General features: G+C 39.2%; 1 protein-coding gene across 43 annotated transcripts in view; it reads right to left on the bottom strand.

Moving 5' to 3' along the window:
- bt (projectin protein bent) overlaps positions 1-19,868 on the bottom strand; it is a 161,294-nt gene that overhangs the window by 69,975 nt on the left and 71,451 nt on the right. For 32 of the 43 annotated variants that reach the window (XM_069506366.1, XM_069506364.1, XM_069506369.1 and 29 more), the window contains 20 exons: positions 19,642-19,819; positions 19,206-19,330; positions 18,964-18,990; positions 17,600-17,759; positions 16,592-16,725; positions 15,435-15,606; positions 13,464-13,615; positions 12,480-12,630; positions 11,339-11,447; positions 10,517-10,713; positions 9,492-9,633; positions 8,721-8,869; positions 7,975-8,132; positions 7,373-7,514; positions 6,436-6,575; positions 5,416-5,650; positions 4,612-4,818; positions 3,796-3,959; positions 1,941-2,076; positions 825-949 (listed from right to left, as the gene is read on the bottom strand). In XM_069506366.1, coding sequence (XP_069362467.1) covers positions 825-949; positions 1,941-2,076; positions 3,796-3,959; positions 4,612-4,818; positions 5,416-5,650; positions 6,436-6,575; positions 7,373-7,514; positions 7,975-8,132; positions 8,721-8,869; positions 9,492-9,633; positions 10,517-10,713; positions 11,339-11,447; positions 12,480-12,630; positions 13,464-13,615; positions 15,435-15,606; positions 16,592-16,725; positions 17,600-17,759; positions 18,964-18,990; positions 19,206-19,330; positions 19,642-19,819 — 3,003 coding nt within the window. The remainder of the gene's footprint in view (positions 1-824; positions 950-1,940; positions 2,077-3,795; positions 3,960-4,611; positions 4,819-5,415; positions 5,651-6,435; positions 6,576-7,372; positions 7,515-7,974; positions 8,133-8,720; positions 8,870-9,491; positions 9,634-10,516; positions 10,714-11,338; positions 11,448-12,479; positions 12,631-13,463; positions 13,616-15,434; positions 15,607-16,591; positions 16,726-17,599; positions 17,760-18,963; positions 18,991-19,205; positions 19,331-19,641; positions 19,820-19,868) is intronic. The other 11 variants (XM_069506367.1, XM_069506374.1, XM_069506386.1 and 8 more) reach the window with 1 other exon arrangement.

Below are 19,868 nucleotides of genomic sequence, written 5' to 3'. Positions count from 1 at the left end.
TGTAAATAAAATTGCTTATGAAAACCGAGCTAAAATTCAATTTTATTACACGATTGGCCAAAAAATGCAGTGAAATGTTATCAGGGTTCAGTACGCGGATCATAGAATAGAATATATTTTTATTCAAGTAAACTTTTACAAGTGCTTTTGAATCCGCGCTCACTCGCGCTAACCCGGTGCGGGCGAGCACAGGTGACGTGCGGATGTGCGGACGTGCGGCTTCCCCCCGCCTCATACCCCAATGGCCATCTCAACTTGTCGCGTACTATACATTTTTTAATTTATTTATTTCGACCCCGCCTCATACCCCGATTGCCATCTCGACTTGTCGCGTACTGTATACTTTTTAATTTATTCATTTCGACAAAATGAAAAGTGAACATTTTACATCACACTTTTAGAAAAAAGCACTAGATAAAAACTTAGACTGGTGTTTGCAGTTTGCAGCCCAAATAGACCGTAGTGTAGACTCACATGCATATCATTATGTAATGATATGCATGTGAGTTTCATTATTCCACCATAACTTCTAAATGCTTGAACAGATTTGGATGTATGGGGTATCGGTAGAATCCTCACACCATCCCTACTGACACTGGCTATATTTTTTTTTTTTTTATCAATATGGCAGGGTAGTCATGTTTTTTTTCGCTTGAAAGTTCTGTTTCATTTCAGACCAAGTTTGACACAGATATAGCATCCTGGAGAACAAGTGATGGAACGGACGTTTTATCTCGATAATTTTGTCTAAAGTGATCAAAGGGATTTTTAGCAAACCGAAATCCACGCGCATTCGTGGCCATTAATTACTACATGATAGTCACCTTGTTGGCGAACGTCCAGGTCTTGGTCGGTGGCGGTTCGCCCTTGATGTCCACGTCCAGTTTGATGGTCGTGCCGGCCCGCACGCGAACCGCGACCATCTTGTCGCGGTTGATATGCGGTTTCACTGCAGAAAAAGTATCCAATTAATAATTTTTGTACGGAGAATTGGGTATTTGACTCTAATTTTTTTATTACTTTACTATAAACTAGGATAAAAATAATGACGAAAACTGAAAAACTAATTAAATCGATCAAATAACAAAAAAGTTATAAGCATTTAAATATTTCTGATTAGACAGATAGCGATATAGAATTATGACGTCGTTTTGACTAATGCCATAGTAGCTTCGTGCAGTTTCATACAAATTTTCGTTCTGCGAGAAAGGGATAGAAGACCCTCTCACTCAATTAAAATGCCTGTAACTTTGTTGGATTTTAATATTTTTTTCAGCGTACGTCATTATTTTTATCCTAGTTTATAATAAAGTAATAATATTAAAATACCCAATTGTCAAGAATTTAAAGTTATGCCTGCTAGATGTGAGAAAAAAATGCAAAAATGCTGTAAACAAATTCAAGGGAATCCATACTTAATGTTATAACAATGCAAAAGTGTGTCTGTCTGTTAGCTTTTCACGATCCAGCGGTTTAACCGATTATGACGAGATTTGGTGCAAACATAGCTGGCATCCCGAGAAACGACAAAAAGCTACTTTTAGCCCGAAGAATAATTCCCACAGGTTTAAAAAAATCCTAAATCCATACTCCATACTAATATTATAAATGCGAAACTGTGTCTGTCTGTCTGCTAGCTTTTCACGGCCCAACCGTTCAATCGATTTTGATGAAATTTGGTACAGAGTTAGCTTATATCCCGGGGAAGGACATAGGCTACTTTTCATCCCGGAAAATTGGTAAGTTCCCGCGGGATTTTTAAAAACCTAAATTCACGCGTACGAAGTCGCGGGCATCAGCTAGTACACAATAGACGAAGTTGTTGGCATCATTTACTTGATACAGAGATAGTTTGCATCCTGCAGATGGACATAGACTACTTTTTGTCCTGGAAAATCAATGTTCCCACAAGAAAAACTAAATCCACGTGGACGACTTACGGAATCTGGCCTTAGCGACGTGCGGTTGAGTGGGCTCGCCCGGCTCCCCGGGGCCGGCCTTGTTGACTGCGCGCACTCTGAACTGATATGTGTTGCCTTCCTTCAGATCTGGCACGCGGGCCTTGCACTCTGGCGTCTAGAACAAAAATACAAGATAAACGTTAAAAACCGGTGATATCCTAGTGATTAAGATATCGGCCTCGGCTGATTTGGGAGGTCGGGTGATCAATTCCGGGCTCACACCTCCAATTTTTCAGAGTTATGTGCGTTTTGAGTGAAGAGAAACGTCGTGAAGAAACCTGCATGTCTCAGAATCCATAGTAATACAACACTAGTAGATCTATTTATATAATAAGACTTCCTCCGGTCTGACTGACAGACTGATCTATTAACTAGGTATCTAGTCTATCAATATACTTATATAAAGTCTATCAATCCGCACATGGCCAGCATGGTAGACTACGACCAAACCCTTCTCACTCTGAGAAGAGACCCGTGCTCTGCAGTGAGCCGGCGATGGATTGATCATGATGATGATGGACAACAATAGATTGCATATTTTATACTTTGCTAAAACAAGACAGGTATATCATGGATTGACTAGGTATTCTACAGAATGACTGAATTATAGACATTTCCAATCGAGAAGATTGGTAACTTAGGTAGGTACAGACTGATATTTAACATACCTACATATAAGTCGAGTTGAGAACCTTTTTTTCGAAAGTCAGTTAGAAATCGTCATGTATGTAAATAAATTTAAACAATACCATACCATCTTTAACTGCCCTTTAAGATAGCCAATAATTATGACGTATTGATAATTATTATCGATATCGACTTCCAATTGTTACACATCACTATTTGTCAGTGGCTTGTGTATTGCCAGTGACGTACAAAAATTTTCACAATAATTGAATTAATTATTTTTAAAGTGATTGCTTCGACCGACATGTACTTTATATAGTGAAACATGTTTTTCAGATGTTTGCACAATAAGCACAATAATTATCAACGCTTGGAACATGATATTAAGAACTGAAAATATTTATTGTGCAAATTTTTATCATAGCTGGCAATACAATACTTGAATGGTACTTCAAAATCAACCCTACCATTAAGCAGATACAGACGATTTTTGCTTGTAATTTTTTGACCAATAGTAGAGTCGCGATGGCTGTGTGCTGAATACGCGATTCTTTAAGATAGTGTGCGAAGCGGCTCGCGCGGTTTTCATACAAAAGTAACTTCATCAGCGTTCTATAGTATTTATTATTCTAGGACTTAAGTATTCACCGTCAATCTTTAGTCCCTTTTTTCCCCACTCTAGGTTCCTGAAAATAGCTTCGAGGACTGTCGTGAAAATTTTTGGCGATGCTGGGTCACCTTGCCTCACGCCTCTTTTTATGGGAAACTCAGAACCATCCTTTTCTAACCTAATTTTTGCACGGCATTTTGAATAAATGCTTTTGATGAGGTTCGTATATTTTGCATGGATACCTTGTTCCAATAATGATGACCATATAACACTGTGGTGTATCGAGTCAAAAGCTTTCGTATAGTCTATGAAACACAAATAGAGCTTTATGCCATATTCATTTGCTTTCTCTATCAATTGTGTTACAACCTGAATATGGTCAATGGTAGAGAATCCTTTTCTAAATCCGGCCTGCTCTCGAGGTTGGTGTTCGTCTAAAGTTTTTGTAAGTCTGTTTAGGAGTATTTTTGCAAAACTTTATAAATATTTGACATGAGGCTAATTGGTCTATAGTTGCCCAACTCTCATGAGAAACCAGAAATTTTACGCGGACGAAGTTGCGGGCAACTGCTAGTTTTATTAGTAAATCTGACTTACCGTGGTAACAAGTGCTTCTTGCCAGTGTCCATATTTATCCTTCTTCTCAATAATATAGCCCGTGATGGGCGCGCCGCCAGTGCTCTTGGGCGCTTCCCATTTGAGGTCCACTCGGTCCACGTCCCAATCTTCGAGGGTGGGTATGGATGGTTTGCCAGGGATATCTGTGAAGAATCATAAATTTAAGCCAAATGCAACCCATGTAAGGCATAACGGATTCGAAAATTTTGGGTAAATGTGTGCACTAAGATCTTGGCAGGTCTATAAGTATTGCTTGATATAAACGACAGGAGAAAATGAAAAACTACAACTGCAGCCTTAAGATCCACGGTGGAATAAAATTGCTCAATCATCATCAAAGGTCAATTCATCATTAGGATAGGAGTAGGGCACTACTTTTAAATTATTGATTTTAGTCACAGACCATCACCTATAGACACTTAATAGCCGAACACCCCCGCTCGCCAAGCTTAGGCACTTGCTGAGCATAAAAGTCGGCCCATGCCCGTTCGGTACCCTCATTCCGTACATTGTTTGTTTACGTGACTTTTAAGTCCACCAACAAAGCATTCTCCCCTGTCCCCCGCCAACATTTTACGATTTTGTTTCATGCAAAACCTTGTATATGCGTACTCTAGGAGTAGAATTCTCTGTGATTTTAGATTACTCCAGATTTTTTTCCTGGGTAGTGTTGATTTGTAAACTACTATGAGGCAATTAGATGAGAAGAAGTTACCCGATTTTGCAAGACCATTTCAAATTATACTGTCTTTCATAAAGGTTCATCTAATACTCTTCAATCAAATCCAAACTCACCATAAGGATTCTTAGCCACAATAGAGTGGTCAGTCTTCAACGGTTCAGATTCTCCCTCGTCGTTGACAGCCTTGACTCTAAACTCGTATTCTTCGCCCTCTTGCAAGCCCTTGATCTCCATTTCAGTGTCATCAGTTTTGCCGACGGGCACCCATCTTCCTGTGGCTTTGTTGAGCTTCTCAACTACGTAGCCAGACACCGGTTTTCCTGAAAAAAAAAATTAAATCAGAATGAAGTTTTTTAGATAGTAATGAGTAATGTAAATTTTGCAGTCTCAAAATTTAAAACGCATAGAATATTTGAGGCAATGTATTTTTAAGATCTGAGAACTTTGAGGGTTATAAAGCCCGCTACTTACGAAAAAATATCCTAAAGCAAAAGGCAGCCAGATTTTGGTTGCAAATTAAAAAAATTGAATGAAAACACATTTGCTAAACACATTTGCTAGCATTTAAGTAACAGTAATACCATATCAAGGAATCCAAGATAAACTTAAAAGTTTTCAAAAAAAATCTAAGAAAAATCACGAGCACGTTCAACTTTGGGTTAGGACTGAGTGAAAATCTTTTTCTATGTAATATGATCAATGATGAACGATTTATCATTACCATCTTCGGCCTTCTTCCAAGCTGCAGCCATTCTTAGTAATATCGGTGACCTTGAATGGACCACCAGCTTTGCTGGAAATGGCTTTAACTACAGCCTCGTCTTTTCGAGTTCATTGGCAACCGTCAAACTTGACAGCTCATGCCAGAGGTATAGACGGATATAAAACGCCTTTAATATCGTAAAAAAACAACTTACCACCATCGTCTTCAGGCTTCTTCCAAGCAAGCTTGCAGCCATTTTTGGTAACATCAGCGACTTTAAGTGGACCGCCAGGTTTGCCAGGAGCGGATAGCACAGTGATTTCCACGTCAGCTTCGTCTGTGCCGTGTTCGTTGGTGGCCACAATACGGTATGTGCCCGTCATCGAGCGGACCGCCTCTTTGATGTCCAGTTTAGTGTTGTAGTCTACGTTGATTACGTTTTCCGTAACCTGGGTAAAAACATTTTCAGTAATGTAATTGATTTTTTTTTCATTAAGTGTAATAAAAAGCTTTTGTGCCCAAAGAAAATATTTACAATGATGCCTAATAGTATGCATGTTTGAACAGACGTCACTTAAAGTATGATCCATCCGTAGATTTTGATAGATGATATCAAACGAGCAGTAGAGAGCCGCTGGATCCAAGAGACGCAAGATCGTGGCGTGTGGAAGTCCCTACAAAAGACGACCAGCAGTTGACGTGACCTATCATTTGACAACTACGAAATGAAGTATTTACATAGCTTCAAGCCAGTTTTATATATTTTCGTAGTACTCTAAATATGTAGTACATAATATTATGATGCATATTTATAAAACCAAAAAATGCTTCTGCTGCGCAGAAAGCTACAGAGCTGATTGGCTGCAGCTAATTTTATTTCGTTTTTTTTAACGTTTCTATTTTAGATCCCAGCATTATTTAACATCTGTTAAGATTACACTCAAGCGCAAACCTGTCGAAGAACAAAAGCGATTGATATAGCTCAAAGGGTTGCTGAAGTGGTAATGGGCAGGTCATGTCTGTCGCAGAATCGATGGCCTATGGGGACAGACGCGTTCTGGAGAGCAGACCACGTACCGATAAGCACAGTCTAGGACAACCTCCAGCCCGCTGGACCGATGACCTGAAGGTGGTGGGGAGCGGGTGGATGAGGAAGGCGAAGGACTGTGTTTGGTGGCGCGCTCTTGAAAAGGCCTATGTCCAGCAGTCCAGGCTGATGGATTGGATAACTCACCTCCTTCTCTTCGTTCTTCCACTTCTGGAACCACTGCACCTTAGGTGCGGGTTCACCGCGAACATTCACGTCGAAGAAGATGGATTTAGTTGCACGCACTGCCAATGCCTTCAGGTTTGTACGGTCTATGCGCGGTTTCACTGCGAAAAAAAGAAAAAAGACCTTTCAAACTGTATACAGTTTAAATGGTACTCTGCACTTCACTAGGCGATTTTTCCCGCAGTTTTGTGACACATGGAAATTGTATAAAGGCGCACGCACTTACATGTCACAGAACTCTGCGGAAAATTCGTGCAGTGAAGTCACGTCTGCGTGTGTAGACTTGTTTTGACTATGAATAGGTGTTTGTATGGTGTTATTATGTCAATTTTTTTTTAATCACATTGGAATGGACTTTTTCATATAAAATCAATAATAACGTATAATAATGTTCAATATTGCTTAAATAGTGCTTAAAGAAGAAAATATATAATCATATAGATGTTTCAAAACCGTAAGAAGATTATAAATAATATCTATCCCGGCTGTACTCACGTGTCTAGTCGACGTTATCCCGACTAGTTTCGAACCCATCCGGGGTAAGTAAGAAGATTAATATTGAAGGCAGAAACTTTTTAATTTCTGAATTTCATTTCTGCAGTCATGACCATAAAGACAGAACTGCTTACCCACTTATTTTATTCATAGATAGATAGATAGATAGAAATACTTTATTGCACACAAAAAAATTATTACATAACATGACAAAGAAAGTAAAACTAAAAAAATAAGTGTATGCAAAGGCGGCCTTATTGCTCACAGCAATCTCTACCAGGCAACCTTTGGTGAAAGGAGAAACTAGGTGTGTTGGATAGTACTTACACGCAATACAGAAAATTTTTATTCATATAGACTTTCAAATGAAATGGTTTCAATGAAGTGATCAAAAGTGACTTACAGGCCTTGTGGCGGATAGTAGTCATCTTGGTAGGCTCAGAGGCCTCGGACGGACCGGCCTTGTTGACGGCGATGACGCGGAATTCGTATTCGCTGCCCTCGGGTAGACCACCCACTTTGCCGGAGGTCGCTGTACCAGGTACCTACAAGACAACCATAGACTTGAATTAGATTAATGCACTTAGAATTTGGAACTAAAATCCTGTCGCAGACTTAGAAATTAGGTTTTTAACATGTATGGTCAATTTTCACCAATCGGGATGTTTACGTCATTTTTATCTAGAATTAACTTATATTATTACATAGATATTTTAGTATTTCTTTTTTCAACAAATAAAATATTTTTTGTGTAGCTACTTCTCTCAATAAAGTACTTGAAACTAGGCATCATTCGGAAAAACTATAATTAAAAAAATCATAGAACAACCTAAATTCTAGTTTTTTTCACTGTTGCAACTCTGTAACCTGTACATTTGAAAGCAACATTTCTCTTACGTGTGGAAGTCCGGAAGTCCCTACAAGAGACATATGTCCAGCAGTGGACGTCTATTGGTTGATTATGATGCTGATGATGATGCTAAACAAAGGTAACACAAAACTTACTTCCGCAGCATTCTCCCAATCGCCGCCCTTAGGCCTCTTCTGAATAATGTATTTCTGTATGGGAGCACCACCATCGTTCTTGGGCGGATCCCATTTGATCTCCGCACTCTGGTTATCGTGGTCTGCTACCTCGACGTTTCCGGGCTTCTCAGCAACATCTGTGGGAGATACAAAAAAAAGATATAGAACTAGATGATGCCCGCGACTTAGACCGCGTGGATTTAGGCTTTTAAAAATCCCGTAGGAACTCTTTGATTTTCCGGGTTAAAAAGTAGCCTATGTCCTTCCCCGGCATGCAAGCTAGCGCTGTACCAAATTTCGTCAAAATCGGTTGAACGGATGGGCCGTGAAAGGCTAGCAGACAGACAGACAGACGGACAGACAGACAGACAGACAGACAGACAGACTTTGTATTTATAATATTAGTATGGATGTAATCAACCGTAGGAGAACTAGAGTAACCGACATAGCTCAACGAGTTGCGAAGCTGAAGTGGCAATGGGCAGGGCACATAGTTCGTAAAACCGATAGACGTTGGGGTCTTAAGGTGCTGGAATGGCGACACGCACCGGACGACCCCCCACTAGGTGGACGGACAACATCAGACGAGTCGCAGGGAGCCGCTGGATTCAGGCGGCGCAAGACCGTGGCGTGTGGAAGTCCCTACAAGAGACCTATGTGCAGAGCAATGGACGTCTATCGGTTGATTATGATGATGATGATGAGATTTTAGAATTTTTACTTACCGAAGGGATTCTTAGCCAATATAGCCTTCTCGGTCTCCAAAGGCTCTGAATCTCCCTCATCGTTGACGGCTGTTACCCTGAACTTGTATTGGTGACCTGGTTCCAGGCCGGTCACTTCGATTTCTAGCGGTTTCTTGTCACCTGCGACTCTAAAGTGAACAAGACAACATATTTTCATAAGTATAAGTCCCGCAAATTGCTGTTGCGCTGGAACTATGTCTCATTAACATCGAAATGACGTCCGTTTGGCGTATATTTAAGTAAAAATATACCATCAGCTCGAAACTTCAGTCTAGTGCTGATGTCACTAAAATGACGATCACGCGCATTAGCAATTTGCGGGACTTATAATAAGAAGTGCTTTCTAGGTTGACTATATTTGCTTTTGAAGTTTTCAAAACTTTGAAGGTATTTTTTCCAGGTTCCGAATCCTGGTTAGAAAAATCTAAGATTTTAGAAAATAGAATTCATTGAGTGTTCTGGAAATAATCATTTTTGGGCGTGTATCTACTCACAGCTGCATCTCCAAGCTATTTAGGATACCATGATTTGGAAGATAATAATAAGAGATGGGGTTGTGCAAGTACTATACTGCACTATACTATCAATAGGGCTAAGTCAGGTAGAGAGTTAGATATTTCTGTATACGGTTTAGATCCTACAGGGATGTTCACTTTGTGACCAAACCCCTATATAAATTTAATTTTAAAAAAATACATTTTCAAACTAAAATAAAATCTCAAATGCAGCCAATGATTATGCTTTACTAACCTGCCAACACGGACCCATTTGCCAGTAGCAAGGTCCATCTTCTCAAGTTCGTACTCCTTGACAGGAGATCCGCCGTCATCTTCCGGCTTCTCCCATCTCACCTTGCAGCCTTCAGCGTGGATGTCTGTCACTTCCAGCGGACCTGGCGACGAAATGTTATCAGTTATGCATAGGAAAATGTTTGTAGAATTACTTTACAAGATGCAAATCCGGTGTCTTTTACATGTAATAAAATGGATCGATTCCTCAGCCGCCTGCAGCTTCATTCCCGTGGGAATTTTGAAAAATCCTGCTTTATTCCTTTCTACATTATAAAAGGTACTACTGTGCAAAATTTCTACATTCGAGGTCTAAGGGTTTGGCATGGGTATGTTAATGAGTCTGTCAGTATTTTTTCTTCTTATTGTATGAGATTCATAAATCTTCTATACTATAAAAATGAATCACTAAATGTGTTGCTCATCGCAAATCTCGAGAACAGCTGAACCGATTTTGCTAATTCTTTTTTTTATAATGTGGCGGTTACCACAATAGAAACTAGATGGCGCTGTTCAATCGATGACGTAGTCCCGAACAAATGTACCGCCGACAGTACTCGCACTAACAGAGTGTTCTGCAATCTGGACTATATATAGAAGTTTCAAGAGACAACCGTCGGCCCAGCTGGCGCTACCGAGCACAACCAACCGCTCGGTGGGAGATCTCCCCTTTGGTAGGTCGAGCCTGCACATCGCTCCCGTAAAATAATATTCCTTGAAGTACGAGGATGGTTCTTACGGAGAGAAAAATTTACAAAATTTGAATCTACTGTTAGGCGGAACGAAGTTCGCCAGGGCAGTTAGTAGGTACATAATAAAAATTGCTCTAGCGTATACTTGAAAAAAAAGACTAAATTGAGAGAGAAAATTCAACCACAAAATCATTTTTGTTTTCAATCATTCTTGTTTCTGGTTTAAAACACAAAGTTTTCTTATGCGAATTCTGAACACATCCGACCAGTTATTTTACGTGGTTTGTGATCTTACCTTTAGGTGCACTGGGCTTGCTCAGCACGGTCAGCTCGACAGTCTCCTCGTCAAAGCCGTTACAGTTCTCAGCGCGGAGCGTGTATTTGCCGGTATCGCGGCGCACCGCGTTCACAATAGTGAAGTCCGTGTGGTACTCCACGTTCTCGATCTTGATGCGTTCTGTGTTCACTAGTTTTATGTTCTCACGCCATGACCTGGAGGAAAATGGTCAAAGAATTTTATAAGAACTCGAAGTGTGGTGGTAGAGAAGAATAATGAGAGTGAGTTGGAATGAATTTCGAACCAAGTCCATTCTTGGAGAACTTAGCATCAAGCAGTGTCTGTACCCCAGTGATATGGACTCACATTCTCAGTTTCTTTGGCCGCGTATCTAGATGCAACGGTATCTCCAATGAACGTGTAGTAGTTCATCTAAGAGTAGAGGAAACATAATAAATCGCCTATGAGATGGACACACCAAGAGAGGGCTACGATAGACGTCCTCTAACGTGAATGCACAAAGGCAGCCGTCTACTAAACAACACTTTATAGTCACAATTTCACAGTTTTCGATTTTTTTCCTTTATCTGTAAAATTTCATGATCAAGTCAGTCAACGGAAAGTACCCTATAGGTTTTGTTTCTCTGGATGGGTCTTGACAAACAGACAACGAAGTGATCCTATGAGGGTTCATTTTTACTCTAGAGATACGGAACTTTAAAATGTGTGAAAAAGTAAAGTTTTCTTCTTCTTCTTCTTTTTATTTTGCTTTATGGCTTTCAGTAGTGCCACACCGAGCACAATGCACTTCGCCAATGTCACGTAGAAAAGTTTTCTTACCATGTGGTCTCCGGTGCAGGTTCACCCGTGACGTCGACGGACCACTTGTGCGTGCGGCCGGCCTTGATGATGATCGACTTGAAGGTGCTGCGTTCGATGCGCGGTTTCACTGTTGGGCACAAAAAGGGAAATTTATTGATTGTAACACTTAAGTCGGCGGCCCAGGTGGGTGGCTCGATTAGGGCACGTCCACGCGTCTTCCTTACAATTTCTTGTAAATATTAAGACTTTGGTCTACACGCTGGCCGCCCGTAGGACGCACCCGCTCCTACCTGGGCCGCGTGCCTACTTTATATCTTTGTTATATTTCTATGGTTTTGGTTTTGGTGTACAATAAAGAATATTTTTTTACTTTACCATGGAATCAGTACCCTTATTATAAATGCGAAAGTGTGTTTGTTTGTTGGTTTATTGGTTCTTCTTCTTCTTTCTTCTTTGGGGCTATACAGGTCCTTACTATCCCTGAATCACTGCGACCGTCTCCGATCTATTGTGTTTGCCTCCACTTCACACTTCCTTATCAAATCCTGTGGCCGCCAGATACAGCAGCACCTTCTTGACTGGAATTGAAGTAACATCCTCCGGATAAATGATGTGTCTCCCTAGGTGGACGCTACGTTTGTGCATCAGAGCGGGGCAGAAGCAGATAATGTGCATCGGAGTCTCGGGAGACTCGTGGCACAGCCTGCAGATGTCCGAGCCCTGGAGCTTAAGGTTATACATGTGCCTTTTCAGGCCACAGTGACCCGTTAAAGCTCGCACCAGGATGCACATGTTACTTTTGTTAAGCGACAGCACCTCAGATGCTACCTTCTTGCTGAAGGATTTAACCAGCGCTTTCGAGTGGTTTAACCCTGGCAAGTTTATTGGTTTGTTGGTTCGTTGGTTTGTTGGTTTTTCCTTCAATCACGTCGCAACGGTGCAACCGATTGACGCGATTTTTTGCAGGGGTATAGATAAGGACCTGGAGAGGCTACTTTTTATCTTGGAAAAACAAAAGAGTTCCCACGGGATCTTTAAAAACCTGATTCCACGCGGACGAAGTCGCGGGCATCAACTATAGTAACACATAAACATGAAAATAATAACGCAGATACCTTAAAGTTACATTCTTAAAAGTTAAAACTAGGTTCAAACTTACAGTTCCTGTGCTTGCAAAGATGGTTTTCCGTGGGTTCTGAGGCATCACCAACACCAGCTTTGTTGTAGGCTTTCACACGGAACTGGTAGATCATTTTCTCTTTCAAACCTTCCACTTTGGCTTCAGTCTTTATGTCTTCCGTCTTGAGCATCTGTTTTGAAAACAATATACATAGTACAGTTTGTTTTTACTAGTAGGTATAGTTCTTGCATTTCACGAAGGCCACTGACTCATGTTTGTGTTTAAGTCGTATCGGTATACGTAAGGTACACTAAATGTGTGCGTTTGACAGTGCTTGCTCGCGACTGATTGGTCCGACATGCACGCACACTTACGCAATGACCATGTAAACGACGTTACCACAAGTAAAGTTCACTAGCCTTCGTGAATTGCAAGAACTGTAGTAGTATTCAAAGCAGTGAAACTTGTAACAAAACTTGATGCTTTACCTACATGGGCAGGGGTCAAATGTAAGCTATAAAACAACTAGGTACCTATCTGACACGGGCTGTCGCCTGTCTAGTGTCGTGGCAGCAAGACAACGAGTTTTAATAGTATAATAAATTTTTTAAATCTTTGATTATATGTCACCCCTATCTGCTCAACTACCTAATATATGACAGATGTTGATTAAGGATCAAACCGAGAATTCATTCATTCTAGTTCACTCTGTTAACCTCCTCTGAGGGGCCGAGTTCTGATCCTGGGCAAGCACCTCTAGTTTTTCTAAAATACTTATATACGTTTTACCTTTTAAGCAAATAAATATCACTTGCTTCAATGGTGAAGGAAAACTTCATGAGAAAATGTGCATGCCTGAGAGTTCTTCATAATATCATCAATGTGTGTGAAGTTTGATAATCTGTGCTTGACCAGAGAATTATGTCCTAAGTCTGTCCCAGGATAATGACTGTCCTGTACTTTAAAGAGGACATTCATCGTCATCAGTTGTAAATACAACTAAAGTTTAATCTATGTGCTTACTTGAACCCAGTCAGCAGTGAACTTGTCCTTCATCTCAATTACATAGCCCAGCACTGGACGTCCACCGTTGTCAGTGGGTGGCTCCCACTGCAGTGTGACCGACATATTGTCGTAATCTATGATGTTGGGCTTGCCTGGAGCTTTTGGTGGGTCTGGAAATAAAGAAATAAGTAAATATTGAGCTCACTTTTCCTCTGAAAAACTTGTATTATAATATCCATCCATTAGTACCTTCACAAATAAATAAGATTAGTAATCCATAGTTCCATACTAATATTATAAATGCAAAAGTGTGTCTGTCTATCTGTCTATCTGCTCGACTTTCACGGCCCATCCGTTCAACCGATTTTGACGAAATTTGGTACAGCGATAGCTTGCATCCCGGGGAAGGACATAGGCTACTTTTTATCCCGAAAAATCAAAGTGTTCTCACAGTATTTTTAAAAACCTAAATCCACGGGGACGAAGTCGCGGGCATCATCTAGTATAATATACGTATTATTAAGTGTTAGAAATAAGTTACTTTAGAAATAATAGTTAGGTATGTAAAATATTGCAGTTTAATTTGTAATCTTGTACCTATTATTAGCGACTAACATATTATTTTAAAAATAAAACATGTCTCAATAAAGGCTTATTTATTTATTTATTTATTTAGTGCCTTACTTAGATATTAGCTGTTGCTTTAAAGAGGAAATATTATGTTTGCTTGGGATCGATAAACTCTGAAACTACTGAACGGATTTTAACAATTCTTTTAAAATTAGAAAGCTACTTTATTCAGAGGAAACATAGACTATAAATTACATATGTACTGTGGACGAAGCCGTGGGCAAAAGCTAGATCTTTATAAAGTTGTATTTTTGGCCTAAGCAGTGACGATGTGCGAAAAATAAAGTCATAAAACATCTCTTTCCATTAAAATCGTTAAAGTTCACCTTGAACCTTGCTTACCGTTTATTATTTATATGCATTTTATGCAACATTTTCTAGATATTCTAATTTATATGCCGTACCTATAGGTTGTTTTTGTTTGTAAACAAAGCCACACGAAAATGACACTGACATATTATAAAATTGACATTAAATGTCAATGTCAATATCATTCACCACGTTTTGTTTTTGCAAGATGTGCTTCATTTCCTGCTTGCGCCGTTTCGTGTAAATGTGTAAATAACTAGGTAGGTATAAGTCCCGCAAATTGCTATTGCGCTGGAACCATGTCTCATTAATATCGAAATGACGTCATTTTGACGTCAGCCGAAATAAAAATATACCATCAGCTCGAAACTTCAGTCTAGTGCTGACGTCACTAATATTGCGGCCACGCGCATTATCAATTTGCGGGACTATATAATATAACCTTCATAAAACTGCCAAGTTTTTTTTTTAATTTTAAGCTTGTTTCCCACACAAATACCTGCTTGACGATCAAGCTTTATATTTTTGTTTATTTGGTCTAGACTCTAGTCACAATAGTGGCTGCTTGCGACTGCAGATCATTGGTCCTGCGCTCTCTCTCCTGTCGTGACAGATTGCTGTCCCATTGGACAATGAGGTATAGAGAAACCACCTATGACCTATGTCCACACAAACACTTGCGCACTCATAGTGCGCACTATAGTATATCCTGCGAAGTTGACTAGTCTCTGGCCGCTATAGTTTAAATTCGGTCGGATCGGGAGAAACCACAGACCATCACCTATAGACGCCTCAGAGCCGGACACCCCCAATCACCAAGCTTAGGACGTTGCTTAGAATAAAAGTCGGCTCACACCCGTTCGGTACCCTCATTCCACACATTGTCTACGTGACTTTTGAGTCCACCAATCACAACAAAGCATTTTCCCCTGTCCCCCGCCAACATTTTACGATTTTATTTTCATGAAAAACCTTGTATATGCGTACCTAATCTTGAGGTTGAATTATCTGTGGGAGAATAATCTTTGTCCTGGCAGTAGAAATACATACCGTATGGATTCTTAGCGACGATGACTCCATCGGTCTCCAAAGGTTCAGACTCTCCCTCCTTGTTGACAGCTCGTACCCTGAACTTGTACTTGTGGTTTGGCGTCAGGCCCTTGACCGTGAACTCGGTGGGCTCAGCTCCACATTCACCGCATGGCACCCAGTTGCCAGTATCCTAGAAACAAAAAGAATTTCATATTTCTGAAAAATCCATTTGTAATGGAGTCAGTGGCGTAGCTAGGTAACCAAGGGCCCTGGGGCAAATCAAAAAATAGGGCCCCACTTCTATCTAAACTGGTTACGTTTTATCAAGTAAAAATATTAAATAAACAAATACATTCACAGAAATAATTTAGGGTAATTCCTTAGTAACTTTCGAATTTCTCTCAACTGAGTTGCCATGATTAAAGTCAGGTTGCAACCTGTCAATATTTATTTTGAAAATGGGAGAAATTTTCAAAAGTTTAGTTCGATCCAGATTTTCTGGTAAGGATTCGAGGGCCCCCTGAGCTTTAGGGCCCCGGGGCACTGCCCCGCCTTGCCCCTAGGTAGCAACGCGACTGAATGGAGTACCTAATTAAGGAGTGGAGGCACACGTGGAATTTGTTGGATAAACTACAATAGTTACCACTTCCGAGGGGTTTTGATAGTTGTTAGGTAAGTACCTAAATCCGACTCCACTCTTGGCTGCAAACAGACCTGGTGGCAAGTGATGATGCAGACTAAGATGGAGCGCACTTGCCATAGAAGATGCTTATTTACTCTTGACTTGAAGGTACCCATATTATAATTGGAGGGGAAAACATACCTACAATATCTACAATTCTTTATTTGCATAATGTGTTTAGGTAGGTACATAAGGTGTTAAATCTAATAAACGTCATATCCTGTATAATCCCGCAAATTGCTATTGCGCTGGCATCATGTCTCATTAACATTGAAATGACGTCATTTTGACGTCATTTGACGTATATTTAAGTAAAAATATACCATCGGCTCGAAACTTCAGTCTAGTGCTGACGTCACTAAAATGGCGGCAACGCGCATTAGCAACTTGCGGGACTTTATATCTAAAGTATTTTATACAAAGAACCAAAACAACACTTAAAATAGGTAGATAATACTTAAAACATTTAAAGTATTTTAATTTAATAACTAACCAGGTCCATTTTTTCGAGTGTGTAACCAGTGATGTCAGAACCCTGGAACTCGTCGGGTTTCTTCCACTTGATTGTTGCCTTCTCGGCGCGGACATCCACGACCTCGATCGGACCGTTTGGACGGTTAGGTTTATCTGAGAAATACAAAAAGTACCTTAAGTAAAAGTATTTGTCATGATATTCTAACAAAAATCGTTAATACTATTCCCGAATGCGATAATAAGCCAGTGGTTAAGACGTCAACCATCTTACTTATCGGAGTTTTCTGCATTTTAAGAAATGAAATATCATTATTGCTTTTTTGGCTATGGAAAATCATCGTGAGGAAACCTGCATGTCAAAGAATTCTCCATAACGATCTCAAAGGTGTATATGAAGTCTGCCAATTCACAATTGACGAACGTGGTTGGCTAAGGCTTAATCTATTTGGCGGTAAATGTGAAGAGCGACTGCGGGGATGTCTAATCCTTTGCGCATTAGTTCTTCAATCCACATTTTGTTTCACAAACTGTTGGTAGTGTAGTATCTACAACGCGTCAACCATAATACTTATACCCATTCGCAAACATCCCCGCCCCTGTCATCCAATCCAAAGAACTTTATACGAGATACCAATTATTGTATATCTGGGGAATTTTGATTCAAAAATTCGTATTTAGAACTAGGTAAACAATTACAGTTCTTGCAATTCACGAAGGCGAGTGAACTTTACTTGTGGTTACGTCGTTTACATGGGCATTCCGTAAGTGTGCGTGCATGTCGGACCAATCAGTCGCGAGCAAGCGCTCGCAAACGCACACATTTACTGTACCTTACTTATACCGATGTACAACTTAAACACAAGCATGAGCCACTCGTCCTCGTGAAATGCAAGAACTGTAAAATCATGAAGCATATAATACAATTTTTAGGCTAGAATAGTCGTTGAAATGCGCTGTATTGTTATTAAAAACGTGATTATCTATTTCTTTTCGAAGAAGTCGAAAAAAATCTGTCCAAAAATCTTACCTAAAACAACTACATCGGCAATACTTTCGCAAGTACCGGATGAGTTTGTGAGGACCAGCTTGTATTTCCCACTGTCGGGCCTGGTGGTCCTCCGGACGGTCAGGACGGTGTTCTTTTCATACTTGTCGATAGTGATGCGGTCCCCATCATCATGGACTTCCTATATAAACCCAAATACGTTAGACAGAAAATGATACGAGATTTTGATAAGTCTTAGTGTAATGATCGAAATACCTTTAATAGAGTTTTAAATGGTAAGGTCAAACATTCTAACAATAAGAGCCTCACTGGTCAATACTAAAAACCAATTTTTATACTATAGATGCTATCGATAATAATAGTGCATTTTTCCGATTGACAAAATCACTCTTGTATTACTGGTTTAAATTCCTGAGTCTCATAAATCCAGCAAACAAAAATCATTATGACGGTATCTTACGTAATGTAATGCATCAAGCATCGATATCAACTTTTAAAGAATTAGTTAATATCGATGTTGTAGGTTTAGTTGATACAGTTATTAAAATCAAAAATGATCAAGATAAGGTAACTTATTTTAATAAGGTATTTCGACCAATAAACAAAGTAACACAACATCAAGTGTTTAGTGATATAGTGCAGACATTGAATCATGTTAGACAGTAAAATAACGTGTTGAAAGTTTGTAACTTTAAAGTTCAGAATTGAGAATAGAGTTAACACAAAATCGACGGTACTTCGTATATTTTTGACCGTTTGAGTGTCCTGCTTTTTTGTAAAAGTGATTAACGTAATGTGAGAAAGTGGAAACATAATATACTTACATAATTAAATTATAATTAAGATGCATTTGAACAAGGCAACATAATATAAAATGCGAATAATTATGTGAATAATGTACATGAATATGTAGAGTATTCTGTAATACAATGATAAGTTTCTCGCCTTAATGCATCCGAAGAAATAATTTACATCATCAAATACATCAAAAGCTTTACAGTAATTATTTTCACGAAAGTTGAAAGTGTGCAGTTTCAACTATCGCGAAAAGATCTGTAAGAACATTGTCATCAACAATGTATATCGCGTCTATTGCGACTTTAGTGCGATCATGTTTTACAGAAACTTCAGCACTTTCGATTCCATAAGTAGTTTGTTGACATGTAAATTTTTTGATCGATTTTACTGTACTTAAAAACGGAATCAATGTCCTTGAAACTAGGAGATAAAGAACCATACTAACTTATTCTGTAAAACATGATAAGGCGAAATTACAACATGTATAGTGTAATAGTGTTAGCCACATAATAGAAGTGTAGAACAGAGTAGAATGTATGAGTAACAAATTTTAGAACATTATGACATTTAATTTCACCCATCCTGACCTTTTCCGTGTACGCCTTTCCACGTTTCTTTTTATTGGGACAAAAATAAAAAGCATTAATTATATTATACTTAGATCATCCCTTTTTGAACCGTTAGCATTTTAAACAGATGTATCTTCAATTAATTAAACATCTTCGATCTACTTTTTGACAAGTTAGTTCATATTGTCATCAGTGAGCTCTGTAGTATCATTATATTTGTGTAGTAATTTAAGTAAATATGTATTAAGAAGTGTAATTACCTCTTCTCCTTGCATCCATTTAACTTCGGGTTCAGGTTCTCCGCCATACTTTATATCGAAGCTGATTACCTGACCCTTCTTGATGATCATACTTTGTAACCCTTCACCCACGATGTAAGGTTTAACTGGAAAAATCATTAATAACTGAGTACTTCCATATTAGACACTTATTATGACCATTTTAGTATTTTCGATTGTAATGATCAATAACTAGTAAGTATATGGTTATATTATATATAATTTGAAACACTCGCAAATTAGCTCCAACGTAAATGCATGAATTTTTCTATAAGATATTGAGATCATGAAAGAATTACGATCTTCAGTAATAAAGAAACTATTATAAAGAGTAGTTAAAGCAAAAATGGAGTACTATTTTTCGCAAAAATTATACGTTTTACTAATTTAGAATCAGTTGCTACTTTTATATTCTTACCGAATCTGCACTTAGCAATAATAGGTTTGGTTGCATCACTAGGTTCACCAGGACCGGCTTTGTTAATCGCGCGGACCCTGAATTCGTATGTGCCTCCCTCTTTAAGTCCATCCTGGGTTGCAGATAGAGCATCTCCGGGCACTTCAACACCTTTTACCCAATCTTTTCCGAATTTCTCCTGCAAAAATTCCATAGTTATTATGGTCGTAACTTTTCATAGTAGTTTT

The sequence above is a fragment of the Maniola hyperantus genome, chromosome 23 (assembly GCF_902806685.2).
Source record: "Maniola hyperantus chromosome 23, iAphHyp1.2, whole genome shotgun sequence".
Taxonomy (NCBI): Eukaryota; Metazoa; Arthropoda; class Insecta; order Lepidoptera; family Nymphalidae; genus Maniola; species Maniola hyperantus.
This window is presented reverse-complemented; position numbering and strand designations above follow the sequence as displayed.